The 20,809-nt window shown below is 48.8% G+C and overlaps 1 protein-coding gene across 1 annotated transcript in view; it reads left to right on the top strand.

Annotated features, from left to right (window-relative positions):
- Window positions 1–6,820: 6,820 nt before the first annotated feature.
- The window catches only part of TAGAP (T cell activation RhoGTPase activating protein), an 88,513-nt gene continuing 74,524 nt past the window's right edge, over window positions 6,821–20,809 (top strand). Inside the window, exon 1 of the mRNA XM_027551957.1 lies at window positions 6,821–7,301. Coding sequence (XP_027407758.1) covers window positions 7,230–7,301 — 72 coding nt within the window. The 5' untranslated portion in view covers window positions 6,821–7,229. The remainder of the gene's footprint in view (window positions 7,302–20,809) is intronic.

The following is a 20,809-nucleotide window of genomic DNA, read 5'->3' as shown; positions in this document are numbered from 1 at the left end:
AGGAGTCTTAGCAGAAAGGTCACTGCTGGGATGCAGTGAAGAAAAGCAGTGTTGAGGGCCACCTCGCAGGTGAGACTAAGGGGACAGTGTCTGCTCCTTGACTGCCCTGCTTTGCTGCACTGTATTAATTATTTTAAAATCCCACATATGTCTTTCCCTACAGTTTAGTTTTAAACTGTTCTTGGGCAAGGATCACATGTTACACTTTTTAAAGCGCTAAGGAAAATGCTATGAGCAATGTGAAATACATTTTGACTTGAATTAACATGAAAAGGAGGAACATACCCCAATATCTATTATTTTAAAATGATTAGAGATCAGGTCTCCACTGACAAGGTGAAGCAGAAAGCAGAGTTTCTCTATAGCAAAGTAGGTTTTTTAAATCCAGAGGATTCAAGTCTGCTGTGGGGAGCACACAGCTGAGTCTAAACGGCGAATACCTTCTGGGTGTTTCTGGCTCTGCCCTCGACTAACTGCTGGATGCTGGGAGAATGACTCCCTCACCCAGGCCCCAGTTGGGTCATCTCAACATGCACAATATTGGGGCCACTTTTAAAGGGAAAATGTGCTCCCCCCCCACAGGGGATTGCTTCATTTTCTAGAATAACACATAAATATACACAATGATAAACAGTAAATAATTTAAGACTTTCCTGATGGCTCAGATGGGAAAGAATCTGCCTGCAATGCAGGAGATCTGGGTTTGATCCCTAGGTCAGGAAGATCCCCTGGAGAAGGGAATGGCAACCCACTCCAGTGTCCTTGTCTGGGAAACCCCATGGACAGAGGAGCCTGGTGGGTTACACTCCCTGGGGTCGCAGAGTCAGACACGACTGAGTGACTAACACACACAAAGCACCTGCTGTTGTTGTTCAGTCGCTAAGTGGTGTCTGTGTCTTTGGGACCCCATGGGCTGCAGCACACCAGGCTTCCAAACACACGTCTAAAACATTTTAAAGATAAAGTGTAGCAACACCACAAGTCAGTAGAACTCAAACGGTAAAACTGACGTGAGAGAAAATGCTGTATTTCTGAACCACACTGCCTCTCGCCACCCCCCCTTACCTCCAAGTGCAGTGTCGACGGTACAAACCTTTTATACCGGCTTGCTTCTACTGTAGTTGCTGCTGTTGTTGAGTCGCTAAGTCGTGTCCTTCTCTTTTGCAACCTAGTGAACTGTAGCCTGCCAGGTTCGTACTGTCCATGGGATTTCCTAGGCAAGAATACTGGAGTAGGTTTCCATTTCCTTCTCCAGGGAATGCTCCCCCAACCAGGGATCGAACCCAGGTCTCTTGCATTGGCGGGTGGATTCTTTACCGCTGAGCCACCAGTAGCTGCGTGAAAACCTTGTATGGGTGCAGGGAGCCTGAGTCTCACTGGGTCTCCTTTAGCCTCGCAGTAATACCTGGCACCAGCCTGACCAAAAGCACAAGAACAAATGAGAAAACAGTACAGTCAGGTAGTGCTTAGAAGGGGGCCAGCCACGTAAGAAGTTACTGGGCCATCCACCAGTAACTTCCCTGGTGGCTCAGAGGGTAAAGCGTCTGTCTACAATGCGGGAGACTTGGGTTCGATCCCTGGGTCGGGAAAATCCCCTGGAGAAGGAAATGGCAATCCACTCCAGAACTATTACCTGGAAAATCCCATAGACAAAGGAGTGTGGGAGGCTACAGTCCATGGGGTCGCAAAGAGTCAGACACGACTGAGCGACTCCACTATTCACTATCTCCACGTAATACAGACTATGCTCCTGTTTTACATTGCCACTGAAGTCAAAACGAAGTCTTAATCTGATAGAGAATTCAGAGAGACTTTCCAAAATTGTCATAAACGCTAGCTGGAGAAATACTGGAATCAAAAACCTCTAAAAATCCTTAAAGATTCTAAAGTCCCTTCCATTCAAATCTAACCCTGGGCCTCGGAAACATCAGTTGCAGTGCACAGACCTGCCACCAGAGGGAAGTACAGAGCCATCCCGGTAAAGAAGAGGCAGCCGGCAAGCCGCCTCCTCCTCCATTTGTGGGAGCAAAGAGCTCGTTGGCAATTGCTCCTCCTTCTCTTCGCATGGGTCCCAAAGATAGGGTAGTTCAACCGAACTAAGCATGATAGGGGCTCAAATAATACGAGTGCATTCTTTTACTCAAATAAGAAGAGTTTTCTCTTTTTATTAGTTTTCTATTTATTTGCATCTATTGAACAAACTTCCGTCAAATGCCTACTATGTGCAAGAAAAAGATACGTGAGAAGAAAAAGTTATTCACAGAACTCTAAATACACTTCCAGCATAAGCCGAATTGATAGCTCTCAGAGATTCTCTCCAGAGAAGGCAATGGCACCCCACTCCAGTACTCTTGCCTGGAAAATCCCATGGACGGAAGAGCCTGGTAGGCTGCAGTCCATGAGGTCGTGAAGAGTTGGACACGACTGAGCGAACTCACTTTCAATTTTCACTTTCATGCATTGGAGAAGGCAATGGCAACCCACTCCAGTGTTCTTGTCTGGAGAATCCCAGGGATGTGGGAGCCTGGTGGGCTGCCGTCTCTGGAGTCGCACAGAGTTGGACAAGACTGAAGCGACTTAGCAGCAGCAGCAGCAGCAGAGATTCTCTCTGCAAAACTCACTAGTTATTGTCTTCAAGGAGCATACAGAGTGTACAGTAGAAGGAGAAAATGATGCCTTGTTTGAAAATAACAAAGTACCACCACTGACATCATCAACTCAATGGACCTGAGTTTGAGCGCCCTCCAGGAGATGGTGAAGGACAGGGAAGCCTGGCGTGCTGCAGTCCATGGGTCGCAAAGAGTCAGACAGGACTTAGCAACTGAACAGCAAAGAACACCACGGGTGGCTGTACTCAGAAGGAAACACCCTGCTTCCTGCCCACAGGGCCCATCTCTGTAGAAAATCACTGTTTCCAGCCATTCACTCAGGGAGCAGACAACTCTGGAACATCAAGCTGTGTGCTGGCAGCCCACACTCCATGGGGTCGCCAAGAATCAGACATGACTGAGCAACTGAGCCCACATGCACTCAGAATGTGCTAGATGTTTTTGGTATTGAAAAAGAAAGTGAAACTGGGTCCCCATCCTCAAGACTCCCTCATAACCTAGAGGAGTAAACAAAATTAATATGCAAGACAAGAGAGAAGCAAGGACGAAATTGAGGGATGGGAAAATAAATGAAATAAGAGTTGGAAGGAAGGGAAAGACACTATTGTTAGTTATGAGGGACGGGACCCTTAGAGGAGGTGTGGGAGGAAAGGAGAAACGGGGCAATCATACCTGAAATGCAGGCAGCTCAAGATGGTGTGAAGTGATGTGGCCTTATCAGATGTATCTCTAAGACTATTTGACTATCCTAACAAAAAAAAATTATATCCTCTGTGGAAGGGAAGTGTCCCAGGGCCTCGCTTGGCTGAAGAGTGAGGCTCAAAGGCACTGGGACTCAGGCTTCAGGATCACCTCCCTGCCTCTCACCCCAGTCTGTTCTGCCCACAAGTATGTGATGGCATCTCTACCTCCCACATCCTATGCCTTGGGCTTCCTGCTGCTGAGCTGAGCATGGGGTAGGAGGGGAAGGGAATGGTCCCCTAATTCTTTGGGGGATTGAGCTTCTGTGCCCCCAAAAGCCACATCACCCGGGCTGCAGGTCACAGGAAGCAGCTCCACTGACCTGCCAGCATCTGCCTGCAGCCTCTGTCTCTAGAAAAGTCCCCACAGTCATCCTGCTGGCCGCCTCCTCTCTCCACCCAGACTGCTCCACCCAGACCCTCTCGCCTCTCTCCAGCCACAAAAGAAAACCTCATCTCCTTTTTAGCACACGAGGAGTCACGCACTAGCTTGTTCTTCTATGTGACCCTTGGGAAGATGGCTGATCCCAGATTCTGTAAATGACTCTGACCTTGACAGGAGGGCATGCCCTGTGAAAGGAGCCAGGCAGAGAGGCCAGGGTGAAGAATCAGAATCAGTGTGTAGGGCTGGCCTGCTCCAAGAATGATGGCAAATCTAGTTTACGCACAAAGTTTTGCATCAGGAGAGAAATCCTACCCGTTGGGTAGGAAAATTTGGTAATGTTTAAATTGTCAGAAATTATGGTTTTACTTCTATAAACTTGAACTTTCAATTCTCTTCTAACTATACATCCACCCATTCTTTCAAAAAGAAACAAAAAATTGTGTATTTACAAAATGCCAGTCCCTGCTGAGCCTGGACCTACAGAGAGAAATACAGCGTGGTCCCCATCCCGGAAAATGCAGCGGGTCAAGGAGGCAGTGAAGTGTGTTAGTCGCTCAGTCATGTCCGACTCTTTGCAACTCCATGGGCTGTAGCCCACCAGGCTCCTATCCTTGGGGTCACAAAAGAGTCAGACGAGACTGAGCCACTAAGTATGCATGCTGGGGCCAGTAGAAATGAAGGCAGCACCCTAAGGACTTGGATAAGAAACATTTAAGGACAGACAATAGACGAAGGACCCCACACAAGCGAGTTGTGAATAACAGCTGTGGTGTCCGAGGAAACCCAGCAGGGACCGAGAGGAAGGGACCAGGGGCTGCTTGTCAAACCTCCTGCATCTCTGTTTAGCAGTCAGGGGAAGGGGGGAAAGTCATGCCTAACCAAATGACAAAACATGCCAAGGAATGGGTGGTATAAATAACAAAGACCCGGCTCATAATTTGGGCTTAGGGATAAGCAAAGCGTGTTCAAGAACCCACAAAGCCGACAGCCTGGCTCCCCTGGAGAAAGATGGCCCAGGAAGCAGATCAGATTGGATAGTGGGTTAATCCACTCGGCTACCACAACAGACTACCCCAGACAACAGACGTTTGTTTTCTCTTGATTCCAGAGGCTCAAAGTCCAAGATCAAGGTGTATACTTGCTTTCTCACAGTGACCTTGCTCCTTGGGGTGTAGGTGGCCACTTTCTCCCTGTGAATTCACGTGTTCAAACTGTGCACCCTTAGAAAAAGTCTGTAAAAAGTAATTAACCGCTGTCTGGGTAAATGCCATCTGTAGGTTATATCTTTTTTTGTTGTTGTTGTTTAACCTCACAAAGAAAAGTTTTTGATTTGTCTTCCACATCTCCTTTAGCAGAGAATTCCTTGTACAAACGAGATAATTTTGTAGAAATCAGCCCTAACCCCTCTACTTCTATGATGATTTATGGGAGTTAGGGATGTCAGTTTGCCGGGAGGATTCTGGAGAGACTCACAAAACCCAAAATCAGAAAACACGTGGGCCGGGACAGGCTGCTTCCGTGAGGGTCCCCACCTCGCGCCCGCCCTCTCTGTCCGCCTCACTCTGCTTTCCCGTTTGCAGACTGGCTCCCTCCTCTTCCCCAAAACACATGGGGATCAGTGGTCCCTTGAAACACCTCCAACTTTCCCTCTCACAGTCCCTATGCCCACGAGGTGGTTTCTTCTCCTCAGACCATTTGCAAATTTCCTGGGAAACAACTCGGTCCTATTTTGGGTCTGGTGGTTATTCCTGGAGCGAGAATTGACTGTGGCCAGGAGCCGTGTGGAAAAACTCTTGGCCCAGCCAGACCCGACCAGCCACAGCAGCAGCCAGGTCAGAGAACAGCTGCTCCCGCCCAACCTGGGGGACGAGCCCCAAAGAACGGGGTGGAAATGCTATCCCAGAATAGATGCTGACACAGACTAATTGGCCAGAGGCAACATTTATTTCAGATGATCTCACCTTTCAATTGATAATCTCATGAATACTGCCGTGTGGAAAAGGCTGGAAGAGAAGCTGTTTAACTCTCAGAACTGAGACCCTGTCCTAGTTCACTCCAGTTTCTCTTTTCCCGCACTGACATTGCTTTGTTCCTCCCACATTATTTCAATGAAGTTAGAAGGGATAGGCCACCCACTCCATTATTCTTGGGCTTCCCTTGTGGCTTAGCTGATAAAGAATCGGCCTGCAATGCGAGAGACCTGGGTTCAACCCTTGGGTTGGGGAGATCCCCTGGAGAAGGGAAAGGCTACCCACTCCAGTATTCTGGCCTGGAGAGTTCCAGGGACTGTATAGTTCATGGGGTCGCAAAGAATCAGACACAACTGAGCGACTTTCACTTTCAGATGGATGAGGCATGATGCTTTCAATATGCAACCTTAACACAAGGGCTTCATTTTAAATATTTAATAGATCCTCTCTATTTTGAAACTACCATAATGGGTGTAAATCTCTGCAAAGATAAACATAGTGGTGTCTGCCCTTGCTTCATTCCCGTCCTTATGTACGACACACAGACTACACTGGCATGAAATGCTACTTTTGCACCAAATCCCACTGATGCACGCAACAGCAGAGAGTGTGAAATAACATGCACGCAACAGCAGAGAGTATGAAATAACATTCGGGTAAATGGTAGCAGCCAAAACCACATCAGGCTGCTCGGAGAACTTGAAGAAATTATTGATTTTGAACCTTAGTTTCTTTATTTAGAAAATTGGGAGTTGGGACCAGGTTATCTTTCAGGTTGCCACTAAACCCTAAATTAATGACTGTCACAGTTACTGATAGAAAAGTCTTAAGAAATCCGTGTGTTCCGTTGATCACCAATATGAATGGATTCAGCCAAAAAGGGGATCTTCACCAAGAAAAAAATTTTTTAATTAACGCTCTCATGTTCTCAGAAGAAAGCAAATCATTCGTTCGAGCTTCTATTCTCTCTGAAAAGGTTTCTCTCTGCAAAGGCGGGGAGCCCAGCCCTCCGCCTTCACGAGGGGCTTGTACCGGCCACCTGTGCGCGCTATAAAAAGCAATCGCTCCGGAGCCACTTCCTACTGGACACGCAGGGGACCCGTGCACTGCTTTCCATTCACTGGTCTGCACTGTTCTTTTGGGTAAGAGTGGCCAACAGTTGATGGAAGCTTCTGCAATGAGAGATGCTGGGCGACCCGTTTGGGGCAAGTCACATTTGCTGAAAACAGACCCTTGTGGCATGAAGTTCTTTAGAATTCGGCAGGTCAGACCAAGTGCAGGGTGAAAGAGACAGAGAGAGAAAAGGAAGGAGCGAGAACTCGCAACTTTCTAGCCAGTTGGCAGATAGAGCGAGTCCCCGAGACAAAGGGCAGGCGCATGCGTGAAGCGCCTGAGTCCTCGGCTGGGAACAGCGCTTCTGACCGCACCACCGCCCGGAATGACCAGCGTGGGTCCGGGCTGCTCAGGTCCACTGTGGTCGTGAGACTCTGAGCTCAGCTCCTGGCTCTCCTGGAGCTGCCCCAGCATGCCTGGTCCCCAGGCTCCGAGAGCACCCCCAGGGAAAAGCCGTGATGGGGTCCCCGCTGCAAAAAGCATGGTGAGTAGGGAGGCTTAAGCCTGAAGGTCCACTGGGAACTCAGATACTAAGGGGAGTCGAATATAGAAAGTCTTCCCCCCGCCAAAGGGGACTAAAAATAGACTCCAACTTAAAGGTCATTATTCAGAACAGTATATATTGGTTGACCCAAAATTGGTTTATGTAGCTATCTAGAAGAATATATTAATATGAAGGTCTGAAATAATCTCTACTGGAATGTTAACCATGGTTAGTTTACATGTAAGAATTTTGGTCGATTGTGCATTTTCACTATTTATGTATTACCCATATTTTCTGTTTTTCTACAGTGAGCATATATTTCTTATTTTATTTTTAAAAGAGATTTATTTAGAAATCTCGAACTAAAACTCTAGGGGGAGGAGGGGGCCATTTGTTGAGGCTCAGGGTTGGTATTGTATATCTAAACCCCCAAATCTACACCTCTCCTCCTTATGTTGTTGGTGTCTTCTGCCCTTTCCTGTTTATTGTTTTTAGCTCTTCCTCTAAGTACTGGGGGTAGGTCGCACTAGATACTGTGATAAAGGGCTCTCAAAGTGATTTTTTAAGTTCACTTTAAAAGAAACATTTAGCATAGAAGAGAAAAAGCAAGTCTTCACATTTTCAGGAACATAAATCTCTGACTTTAGCTTACAGTCAAGAACAGTCATAATTCTGTGTACAGAGCACCAGCCCAGGCAGTAGGCGTGATGTTAAATGATTGTGATTTGTTAGTTCATTTACAAATGATGTTAAATTGAAATCAACAGTTGCTTGTTGATGCTAGATCAATGTAACACTTGTTAAGTGAAATGAAACTTCTGTTTATTTAAGGAGTGGATATCTTTCTTAAAGATGACTCTGTAGTGTTCACATGAAATGATACATCTTGGAGCAAAGGGAAGGAGAAGGGATAAGAGGTTTAAATGTAGACCACCTCAGCCAAATTTAAAGGCGCTGCAGGGGCACTTGACTTGACCCAGGGCAGAAGTCGTTAGGGAGAAACTCAACCACCCCATAAGAGACAAGGCTAAGGATTTGTGTCACCTCTTGGGACAGCAAGAGCGTGACTCTGTCTGAAGTAGACCCACCAGGAATCTTCCATCTCAGCTGGCCAGTGTTCTTGGAAATGAAGCTTTAGGGGTTGTTTCTTCTTTGTAACTGCACTTAGCAGCTGCCCTCTCCACGTAGACACTTGTGCAGGTGACAAGCATGGATCAAATGCAGGCACGTGGAGGACCTTGGGGCAACCAAACGGAGGAGCCCATGGCTGGTGGAGAAGCCCAGCACAGACTCTGGACAGTGCAGTGAGGTCGCAGGTGTCAGGGGAGTACAGAGAGGAGGCCTTCCCCACGGGGGCTTCTAGAAGAGATGCCCTGGGCCAGGTCTTGCAGGAAGCATAGGAGTTTGCCAGGCAGAGAAGGGACTTGCAGGCAGGGGAACATCCGGCCACAGACCTGGATGGAAGGTGTGTCCAGGATGTGCTGTTGGGATGCAGGGCCTGTGCTCCAGGTGAGGACTCACAGCTCTACTGCAGGAAAGTGGCGTGTACAGATCTGTGGTTTAAGTGACAACCTGAGGGATTTCCCTGCAATCCAGTGGTCAGGACTTCACCTTCCGATACAAGGGGTGTGAGTTCAACCCCTTGGCCTAGGGATTGATCTAGGATCTAGGATCCTACCTGCCTCTCTCGGCCAAAAAACCAAAACAGGAAACAGAAAAGATATTATTAAAAAATTTAATACAGACTTTAAACATGGTCCGCATAAAAAAAAATTTTTTTTAAGTGACAATCTGGCAACAATAGAGAGCGCAAGTTGGAGGGGGTGGAGAGCAATGACAGGAACACCTCCTGATCTTAATGTTCCTGCAAAAAGAGGAGCAAGAAAGATGAGGGCCTAGGTGGGAGCCCAGAGGATGGGGCGTTTTGTGGGACATTCTGGAGGCAGAAGTCAACAGGGCTCACTGTCAGGTGAGGAGGAGTGGATGTGGGAAATGGGCCACCGTGCATGCACAAAGCTTTTGAGGGGAAAAGGTTGAAAAATTGATTATTAGTTAATAACAAAACTTCTCATTTGCAAGAAAAGAAAGACTGGTTAGAGTTCAACTTTTTAAATCATAAAGCAAAAGTAGTCTAGGGCCTGTAATTTCAGGAGCATTAGTTCAAACAGGCTTCTTTTAAGAACCTTCTGGATGCTGTGGTCCCAATATTTGAGTGGAAGCAAAAGCGAGCTAAATTTTTGCTTTTCCTTCTTTGTCTCTAAACGGTTTTTTCATTGCTGAGGATAATGACCTCAAAATTGCAACAGTATCAGATTCTGGAAGAAAAGACAGGGGGACTCCGGGGACACGTGGAAGCCTGTTTGATTTGAAAGAGCTCATTCAGGTCACCAACCTGCAGCAGCGGCTCGTGTACCCAGCCCAGCCCAGCCCTCACCCTCCACCCTCCATTCACCACTGCCTGGGGTCAGCACGGGGTGGAGGGGGGAGCCTTGCCCCTTCTGCTGTTTCTCTGTAATGATAAACTCTGGCTTTTCTCTTTATTGCCTAATTTCTTTCCATTGTGTGTAGCCTTTATTAAAAAACAAAGGCCACGATGGCTACAGGGAAAGCCAGTGGAAGCCACCAAGGAAAAGGTCTGACGTTTTGTCATCACCCCTGGCTGGGGCCCTCCCAGGGAGTGTGAGCTGCCCTCCCAGCGCCGCCTGGTGCCCCCACTGGTTGTAGCCAACCACCTTGGATCAGGCTGTGACACACCCGTTAGGCTTCACCACAAGCCAAGGCCACCATCCCAACACTGGATCTGGGGTTGCGCCTGGTCCTTGATCCCATTTCCAGCTTCATCAGGCAACATTCCACCAAAGAGGGCCTGACATCAGCCTTCTGTCTCTGCTTCTCACAGCTGCCCCGTTGACTTGACTCTGGGAACTGGTTCCTGTGAGCTTGAGCATGTAGTCCCTTGGGGACACCCAGATCCAGCACTTCCCTCACCTCCTCCGATGTTTGGTGGCTCGCTGTCCACCCCATGACCCCAGATTCCATATTGTCAGTGACGATCACCTACAGAGGCATGGTGGTGGTCCTGCCAGGACCTGACTTCCTGTTAACACACACCACAGCCCCTGAAACATCACTTCCGTATGAGTGAAGGCCTGAGATCGCAATAAGCGCTGTTGCTGGGTGGTTTGTCTGACATCCAAGCATGACTGGTGGGAACTCAGAGTCAGGCTATGGTGCTTCAGATGGATTGCTCTGCAAATCCACAAAGGGAAGAGCCCCTGGGCTGTGTCTTAGAAAAGAAGCTGTATTTTGTCAAAGGCTTTCTAACTTGTGATCCTAACTGATTTCATAGGAATGCCACGTGCCCTCAAAGAGGTGTTGCTGAGTGACCTGTGGGAACGTCTCTGCTCCCTTCTCCTTGCCAATCCTCCAAACACAGAAAGCCCTGGGATTCCTGGTGGGGTGGACTTCAATCAGCAGGGCCCTCGTGGGTGTGGGACATGCCCTTTGTTGTTCAGTCTCTCAGACGTGCCTGGTTCTTTGCAAGCCCACAGACTGTAGCCCACCAGGCTCCTCTGTCCATGGGAACTCCCAGGCAAGAATACTGGAGTGGATTGCCATTTCCTTCTCCAGGGCATCTTCCCAACCCAGGGATCAAACCCGGGTCTCCTGCATTGGCAGGCGGATTCTTTACCACTGAACCACCTAGAAAGCCCAAGACATGCCCTTACACAGTTACAATCCTACAAAGGTAGTGATGCATCCGGGCCTGAAGTCCTGCTGAGCCGCCCAAACCACCCACACTTCTACCTCCTCTGTAGGGAGCTGGCCCATATTCATGGATTCTGAATTATCTGCTCAAATCTAAGGGTTGGCCTGGTTCTCACGCCCAAACTGTAACTTCATAGAAGCAGGCTATGTGAGAAAGGCAGCCTTGCTCAGCAAAATCACATCTCTGTACCCTCCAACCATGCAATCCATTTCCTTCAGATGTATTTAAAATTACAAAATTTTTTCCCATTTGGAAACTTTCTTTCCAGTGGGGCACAGAATTAAGATAAGATTCAAAGTGTAACAGTCCTTTTGTTAACTTGTAACAAACATGCTCCAGGCTCTTCCTAACAGACAAACATGGGCCAAATGTGAAATAAGCAACCTGAAAGAAAGCAGAATGTAATTCTTTTCCTCAGTAAGCTTTTCAAAAAGGTGCACCTGCTGTCCAGAGTCTATAAAATCTCAAGCACATATACAGCAGAGCCCTCAGTAAGTGCCCGGCCCTGTTCTGAGCACTCTGGTTAAAAACAGTTCATCCAGGGATTTCCCTCGTGGTCCCGTGCTTAAGACTCTGCACTCCCAGTGCAGGGGGCATGCGTTCATTCCCTGGTCAGGGAACTAAGAGATGCCTCATGCATGCGTGCTAAGTCCCTCCAGTTGTGTCCGACTCTTTTTGAACCCGTGGACTGTAGCCTGCTGGGCTCCTCTGTCTGTGGGATTCTCCAGGCAAGAATACTGGAGTGGGTTGCCGTGCCCTCCTCCAGGGCATCTTGCTGAGCCAGGGATGGAACCTGTCTCGTGTCTCCTGCATTGCCAGGTTCTCTATCACTAGTGCTACCTGGGAAGCCCAAGAGATGACTCAAGTGCAGCAGGAAATTAAAAAAAAAAATCCAATACCCGTAATAGCGCTGCAGGGATAGTTATCATTATTTCATTTTACATTTACATGTGAATCACTTCATAATTCAATAATAATTGTCACTATTACCATTTTACAAATGAAAGAGAGAGGCATGGAGGTGAAGTAACTTGCCCAAGGTCATGGCTACTCCGTGGAGAGCTGGATATGAACCCATTAAAGCACAGGCTCGGCTCTACAATCCTGGTCCTCTTTTAATGGTAAATAACAGAAGAAGTCATCTATTATAAATTACTTTGTGACTCAGCAGAGGAAAAACAGAGGCATCTCAAAACGTCTCAACCAGTGTCCTCTGGAGTGACCCCCATGGGTCCTACAGTAAGGGTCCTCCGTCCCACCTCACAGACCTGACCCCAGCCTCCCAGGCACCAGCCCGCCTCGAGGTTCCCCCATCAGCCAAATCCACACCTCCCATGGTAGAGTTCCTTTTCTGGGCCCTGACTCCTTTTCCAAACAGCTGTGCTCTCAGCGTTGACCCTTGTGGGAGGTTAGAAGAATCTCTCTAAGGCACAACTGACCGAAGGCTTTGGTAAAGCATTTGCCTTTTTAAAGAGGAGCTTCTCTGGTGAGTAGAAATACAGGCTATGTGGCAAAGAGAATAAAGAATTCAATTTGAGACACAGTTTTAAAACAAGCATTTTAATTGAGTTATCATTCACATGCTCGGTGGTTCAGCCATCGCCACTAACTCCAGAACATTCCCATCACCCAAATCAGAATCCCCAGACATCAGCAGGGAACCCCCCATCCCATTCTTCCCACCTCCTGGCAAGCATTAATCTACTTCCTGCCTCTAGAGATTTGTCTATTCTAGACACTTCCTATAGGAGAAGGCAATGGCAACCCACTCCAGTACTCTTGCCTGGAGAATCTCATGGATGGAGGAGCCTGGTAGGCTACAGTCCACGGGATCGAAAAGAGTCGGACACAACTGAGTGGACTTCATGTCACAGACACTTTCTATAAATGGAATCGTATAACACGTGGTCTTTGTGACTGGCTGCTTTCTCTTAGCACAATGTTTCCCGTGCCTGTTGTAGCTACATAGTGCTATGTTCCCTGTTATGGCTGAATATTGTTTCACTGTGGGAATAGACCACATTTTGTTTATCCACTCATCAGTTGATGGACATTAGGTTGTTCTCATTTTTTTTTTTTTTTTTGGTGATTGGGAATAACGCTGCCATGTACATTCACATACAAGTTTTTGTGTGGACATAGATTTTCGTTTCCCTTGGGTAGATACCTAGGAGCAGAATTGCTGGATCATAGGATGACAGAATGTAATATTTAAAATGGGAAATTTAGAAGAACCTATTAACTCATAGCATGTAGGTGACTGCCCACAGCCATCCCACCGCTTACAGCTGTGGGACCTCAGGCAAAGCACGTGACCTCTCCAAATTTCAGGTAGCTGTTTTGCTCTGTCTTTACTGTTACTCTTGTTTTGTATGTTAAATGTCTTTGGAAACACATTTGGCTCTCAGTTGTGTAGACAAACTAGGATATATACATAAACGTGTTTATAAACAGTGCATTGTGAGGTTGCTGAGCTTTTATCCCCACAGTCCATGTCAGGCAGGGTGGCCATTGACGTGAACCATCCTGCATGCTGGTGTTGGGAATCAGGGCAGTTCAGTTCAGTTCAGTTCAGTCACTCAGTCGTGTCCGACTCTTTGCGACCCCATGAATCGCAGCACGCCAGGCCTCCCTGTCCATCACCAACTCCCAGAGTTCACTCAGACTCACGTCCATCGAGTCAGTGATGCCATCCAGCCATCTCATCCTCTGTCGTCCCCTTCTCCTTCTGCCCCCAATCCCTCCCAGCATCAGAGTCTTTTCCAATGAGTCAACTCTTCGGAATCAGGGCAGGCAGCCCCAAAATGTGCCTCAATGACATCTCGGTTATTTTGAATTCAAGTTACTTAAGAAATGGACAATGCAAGACGGAAACCCAACCCTGTGTTTCTTTGTCCTGCCAACTCCTCACAAATGCATTGCTTCTTGGTCTAAAAAGTATAAAAACTAAACCTGCTCTCATTTCTGTGGGACCTCCATGCCTGTGAATTAAAATGGGTTTTTATTTTCTCCTGTTAAACTGTCTTGTATCAATTTTACCATTAGTCCAGCCACAGGAACTGAAGAGGGCTAAGGGTGGGAGGGCCAGCACATCAGGGGATGGTTTGTTTATAGTGCCCTTTGAGGGTCTTTGCAAGTGTTACTGCAGTGTAGGTACCTTCTGCTAAGTCGCTTCAGTTGTGTCCGACTCTGTGCGACCCCATAGACGGCAGCCCACCAGGCTCCGCCGTCCCTGGGATTCTCCAGGCAAGAACACTGGAGTGGGTTGCCATTTCCTTCTCCTCTCCTTAAAACTGGTCTTGCTCACAATTTTGTTGCACTAACATATTTCTTGCTTTCATCACTCTCCTGATCCAGAACTTTCCATGTGTATAATTTGAATCCTTAACCCCTTAGCCATCTGGCCATCCTTACTTTCCATTCTTACCTGCGTTCTCACTCACCCACTGACTCCTGGACACCTTCCGATTTCCTGTCCCACGGCCTTTGCTAGAACTTCTCCCCCTACCAGCCCATGCCTCTCCCCACCCACGCCTGCCACCATCTGCATCATCTACCCCAACACCATCTCAGATCAAAGGTCAGGTCACCCTTCCAGCAGGTTCTATCAGATCTGCTCCCACCAGCCCCAGCTCCATTCCAGAAATCACGTTTCCTCCCTGTGTTCCCATAGCAGTCACAGCATTCTTCTAGAACATTCTTTCTGTGTTGTGATTATTTGAATACATGTCTTGTTACCACACTGTGAGTTTGTTATTGTAACACTGTCCTTCATGATGTAGCATTGCTAGGGCCTTGCAGATAGTAGATATTTGAAGTTTTTTGAGTTGAACAATTTGTACCCTTCAAAACAATGGGGTTTTCATAATATGTCCTTAAATAACAAGTATCACCATGCTACAAATCTGTAAAAATAAGAACTGTAAGTCCTGCATTCTGTTGTTAAGAGTCAGCTCATGTCAGCAGGCATACCTTGGTTGATTGCTGGTTATGTAAACTTGGGCAAATTCTGAATTCTTGGTGTTTCGATGTCCTTTTGGTAAAGATGAGAATAATAACTACCACCTCCGAGAGTAGCTAGGAGGAAAACAAATGGGACCATCTACACAATCCCCTGGGAAGGTGCCTGACCTGCAAGAAGTCTTCAGTAACTATTAACTGTTACTCACCCCAAGGGGAATTTCCACTGGACTCTGCCAAGAGAAGTCTGGAAAATGGCCCTTTGGGTGCCGCAGTTACCAACTCTGACCAGAAGAAGGCGCCCGGCCTCCAGAGCTGTAATCATTTAGAGTCCAGCTAGAGCCCCGCAACAGAGAATTCCGTCTGGGGGTGGCCGGTAGAGGTGTTTAGAAACATCAAGAAAGCCTCGGATTTTAAAGGTCACCACAAGGGCGTTTGGCAAGTCCCACTGCGCCTCCATCTCCACCCACCACCTGTTTAGAAAGGGCAGTGGTGCTGAGGCGTGGGCCCAGGGACCCACCAGGAAGAAGCTGGGTCTGAAGCTGGGGACACATACATATACTGGTTTTGAGATCATGATTTCTTCCAGGATTAGCTAAAGTGTATCCATCCAGCCTCGCTCGTGTGGTCACCTCCTGAACGTGGGATACAACGGGCCATGTGAAATCTCTTTCCTGCCCTCTAGTTCCCCCGTTTCCTCCTCCAGACAGACTGTTCATCTATTCCCTGGGCCTGAGCATCCCTGTCCACTCCCAAGTCCCACGTGCCCATTTTTATCGTTCAGTAGCTATGTCCTGTCTGACTCTTTGAGACCCCATGGACTACAGCATGCCAAGCTTCCCTGTCCTTCAGTATCTCCTGCCAGAGTTTGCCCAGGTTCATGTGCTTTGAGTTGGTGATACCATCCAACCATCTCATCCTCTGCTAACCCCCTTCTCCTTTGACCTTCAGTCTTTCGCAACATCAGGGTCTTTTCCAATGAGTTGGCTCTCTGCACCACATGGCCAGAGTATTGGAGCTTCAGCATCACTCTTTCCAGTGAATATTCAGGGTTGATTTCCATTAGGATGGACTGGTTTGATCTCCTTGCAGTCCAAGGGACTCTCAAGAGTCTTCTCCAGCACCACAGTTGGAAAGCATCAATTCTTCTGCATGACCTGCCCCAATCCTGCTGGTATTTCTAGGTCCCGCTCATAAGCCACCTCCTCCAGAAGCCTGCTCTGACAGCTGTAATTCTGCTGAGCATCTCCCATTGGCGTTTCCACGCAGTCAGATATTATCCCCAGTGCTGCCTGTCAGAAGCTTCCCTTTTCACGTAGCTGCCTGAGGACAGGACACGCCCCGTATGTGCCCTGCCAGTAGTCAATGCAGGATCTTTCATGGAGCACCATAGCTGGAACGACTGGAGAAGGGCCAGGTGTCTTGCCAGTGTGCGAGAACGAATGGATGGCTCCTTAATCTGCACCATAAACAGAGGAAAAAAAAACCTATTTCTTCCAACTCTGTAGTCAAAATATGACACATGAAAGCCACTGCAGTTATGTCTTATGTAGCTATGGTACCTTACCTGCTCAATTCCACACTGTCGCTGCTGCTAAGTCACTTCAGTCATGTCCGACTCTGTGTGACCCCATAGACGGCAGCCCACCAGGCTCCCCCGTCCCTGGGATTCTTCAGGCAAGAACACTGGAGTGGGTTGGAGTGGGTTGCCATTTCCTTCTCCAATGCATGAAAGTGGAAGTGAAGTCTCTCCGTCGTGTCTGACTCTTGCAGCCCCATGGACTGCAGCTACAGGCTCCTCCGTCCATGGGGTTTTCCAGGGAAGAGTACTGGAGCGGGTGCCATCGCCTTCTCCCTCTTCCGCACTGTCAGTATGTATTGATGCTTTGTTCACTTGTGGTTGGCTTTATGCATTTAGCGTTTGGTGAGTAAGCCCACTAGATGCTAGATTGCTGGCCTCCACACTGCTGTCAGCCTTGTGCTAGGAAGACGGGGAGGGGAGCAGATGTGCTCTGCCCACCAGGGACTCACGTCCACCATCACCAATGTCGTCTTGCACTTATACACACCTGGCCCTAGGCTGCAAGACTCTGGGGAAAGGAGATGGAATAAGAAGATACCGTCTCTGTCTTGGGGACATGCTATCTGATGGGGACACAGCTAACCCAGGTTCCAGGCACTCAGGCCGTCAGCTTCTCAGAGGATCTGATGGAGGGCTTAGATAACCGACTTGATTTGATACTGTTCTGAGACAAGAACACTCGGAAGCCTGGAGTAGTGACAGTTCCCTGGGGGCCTAGTGGTTAGGATTCCAGGCTTTCCCTACCATGGCCCAGGTTCAGTCCCTGTTTGGGGAACCACGGTCCCACAGTCTGTGTGGTGGCACAGCAAAAAATAAGTCAGTAAATAAAATTTTAAAAAATAGACAGCAAAGTTGTAGGGATGTGTTGAGGGAATTAGTAACCCTTTACGCCTACCTCCACCTCCCAAATCTCCTACCTGCTCTCTCATATTCTCATTTCCTTTCGTAAGAAAATAAAGTATTTCATTTCACAAGAAATCAGGCTTAGAAAACTGATTTAAATGAATATCATATTCCTGTTGAAGGGGTAAAGAAAAGCAGGAGAGAACCCAGGGCGTGCCCATTTTACAGACCAGGAGACTGAGGCTCCATACAGAAGGCTCAGCAGCTTGGCTCAGCTCACAGGGCAGGTGGCAGCACTCCAGCCCAGACCTCCTGAGTTCAGACATCCCTCTCTCCTGGTCTTCACTTCCTTCTGCGTGCCAACTCAGAGCCCGAGTTACAGGGTATTTGGGGCCCTCTGCTGCCTCAGGGGATCCCAACAGGATCAACTGTCATGAAGCCAGGTGGAGAGAGGCTGAGGTGGAAAACTAGTGTGAGGCCACCTCCACGCAGGCTCCCAGGGCCCAGCCAGCCCCCCGGCCAGTGGGCAGCACCAACCCCTACTCCTGCAGAACCTGCTGGAAGGCACAGAACCACCATGTCTGGAGCCAGGGAGCTCAGCCCACGCTTCAGGGCAATGGTGCGAGGGAAACAAAGAGCATGACCTCCCTCTGGCTGAGGACTCAGGCAGCAACCCGCCCACCGAGGGCAGTGGCTGGCCCCCGCAGTGGCATGGAGAGAGGCCAGTGTGGAGTGTGCCCGGCCCAGACAGTACCCGGCCCAGGGAGTGCCCGGGATGGTGCAAGAGCTTCCCACTGGCCTCTGTAGGTCCTGCTGGGCCCAGCATGAGCGTGTTTCTCATGCTCACAGCTTCCCTAACGAAGCTGGGTTTCCCTCTGCCGCTACTTTGCCTTTTTGGAAAGGGCAGCAGAAAAAGAATGACAAGATTTTGGGGAATCTTCCAAAGAGGCCTTGCCTGACCCCCAGAGCTGGATAGAGCAGACAGAGTTGTGAGGTCAGACCTTCTTGGTTTGCAGAGTAGGTTTCCAGCATCTTCAGCTTCACCCTACTTCCCCTCTTAGGAAAACCTGCTTTTAGGGAAAGAATAAATCACAGCCTGGAGGTTTAAATGAGTACGAGTGTCTTGTAATGTTATCTTTTATCGGGAGGCAGAAACCCTTTTGGATGGGAATGACTCTACAGGGTTGGCTTTTAGGCATAGCTGGGACACAGAACAGGTACTTCAGAGAAGAGAGCCCCCTCTTCACTCCCAACACCAGGCGGGTTAGAAGCCACTTCCTTTGTCCTTGTTCCAGTTCAGTCAGAAGGTTCTTCACGTACCTGCCACATGGTACTCTAGGGAGAGATGGCCCAGCCCACCAGCATATCTTCCTGGGGACCATTCGCCTCGATTTGGCCATCTGCCTCCCTTCCTCCATACACATGTGAACTCCTCATCGTCCCCGTAAGTTCACCCAAAGCTAGAAAGCCATCCCCTACCCGCATCACTCTACCCTGCAGGGTCAGCGTGGTTGATGACCATGAACTTTCTGTTTGACCTTGGAATGAGTTTTTGCATGTGATTATCAGAGAGTGGGTCCAATATTTAGATTTCTACCTGTAGTGAGATCTCATGACACGCCTAGAAAGAACCACATCACTAAATGCTGAGCCTAGACCAGGAAGGCCTGGGCACTGGACACCAGGAAGGCACGCAGTCCCCTCTGCTCCCGCACTAGCCACTGGACACCAGGAAGGCACGCAGTCCCCTCTGCTCCCGAACTAGTCACTGGACACCAGGAAGGCACGCAGTCCCCTCTGCTCCCGCACTAGCCGCCTGCAATCTGGGAGTGGCAGGTCCCCCTCCCCTGCCAAAGATCCCTCAATGCCTACAAAGTGGGGGAAACAGTGTGTGTGCGTGCGTGTTGTCCCTTCAGTTGTGTCTGACTCTTTGCGACTCCATGGACTGTATCCCGCCAGGCTCCTCTGTCCATGGGATGCTCCAGGGAAGAATACTGGAGTGGGTTGCCATTTCCTCCTCCAGGGGAGCTTCCCGACCCAGGGATCAGACCCACATCTCCTGCATTGGCAGGTGGGTTCTTTTCCACTGGCGCTGTCTAGGAAGCCCCCAACAGAGTCTGGTGTGAGACGTTTATAAAGCACAATAGATTGGAATAGAAGCCCCCACACACAATTAAAGCTGAAATGTGGCTAAAGTCTTTAACTGTGTGAATCACAACAAACTGGAAAATTCACTGAAGAGGTCAACAGGAGCTGGTTGGATGGCATCTCCAACTCAGTGGACATGCGTGCGTGTGCAGTTGGTCATATCCAGCTCTTTGCAACCCTTCTGGACTGTCGCCTGCCAGGCTCCTCTGTCCATAGGGTTTTCCAGACAAGAAGAATGGAGCGAGTTGAGTTTGAGATGGAGATGGTGAAGAACAGAGACGCCTGGTGTGCCGCAGACCATGGGTCTCAAAGAGTCGGACACAACTTAGTGACTGAACGACGACAACAGTGTGGCAGAAATCTGTGGCCTTTCTCAGTAAAGTGCAAAACAAGACTCCTTCACACACATGCAGCTAGGTATCATTGAGAAAACACTGCTGCTACTGCTAAGTCACTTCAGTCGTGTCCGACTCTGTGTGACCCCATAGATGGCAGCCCACCAGGCTCCCCCGTCCCTGGGACTCTCCAGGCAAGAACACTGGAGTGGGTTGCCATTTCCTTCTCCAATGCATGAAAGTCAAAAGTGAAAGTGAAGTCGCTCAGTTGTGTCTGACTCTTAACGACCCCATGGACTGCAGCCTACCAGGCTCCTCCACCCATGGGATTTTCCAGGCAAGAACACTGGAGTGGGGTGCCATTTCCTTCTCCAATGCATGAAAGTGAAAAGTGAAAGTGAAGTCACTCAGTCGTGTCTGACTCTTAGCGACCCCATGGACTGCAGCCTACCAGGTTCCTCCGCCCGTGGGATTTTCCAGGCAAGAGTACTGGAGTGGGATGCCATTGCCTTCTCCAAGAAAACACTGGGGATCAGTATTTTGCAGAAATAAAACCAAAGTGCTGCTTAAGGGTTGTTGAATTGCCACATCTAAAAGAGGCTGAGTATACAACTTCAGCATCAGTGTCTCTAAATTGGGCCCAGGAATCAAGCCTCTTGACTGTACCAAATGGGCAGAAGACCTCTGGAGGGGGCATTGTGGGCAGAGCCTAGGCAGGGACTCAGAGACCCAGCCTGACTGCACAGAGAGGGTGATGGGGCGGGGGGGCTGGTGAGAAGCCCCCCTGCACCTGCCGTGCCGCAGGAGAGGGTGCTCAGGCCAGCTCCACCCGATGGTCTGGGTGTAGAGGTGCGGCCTCCCCACCTCCCCT

The sequence above is a fragment of the Bos indicus x Bos taurus genome, chromosome 9, assembly GCF_003369695.1.
Source record: "Bos indicus x Bos taurus breed Angus x Brahman F1 hybrid chromosome 9, Bos_hybrid_MaternalHap_v2.0, whole genome shotgun sequence".
NCBI lineage: Eukaryota > Metazoa > Chordata > Mammalia > Artiodactyla > Bovidae > Bos > Bos indicus x Bos taurus.
This window is presented reverse-complemented; position numbering and strand designations above follow the sequence as displayed.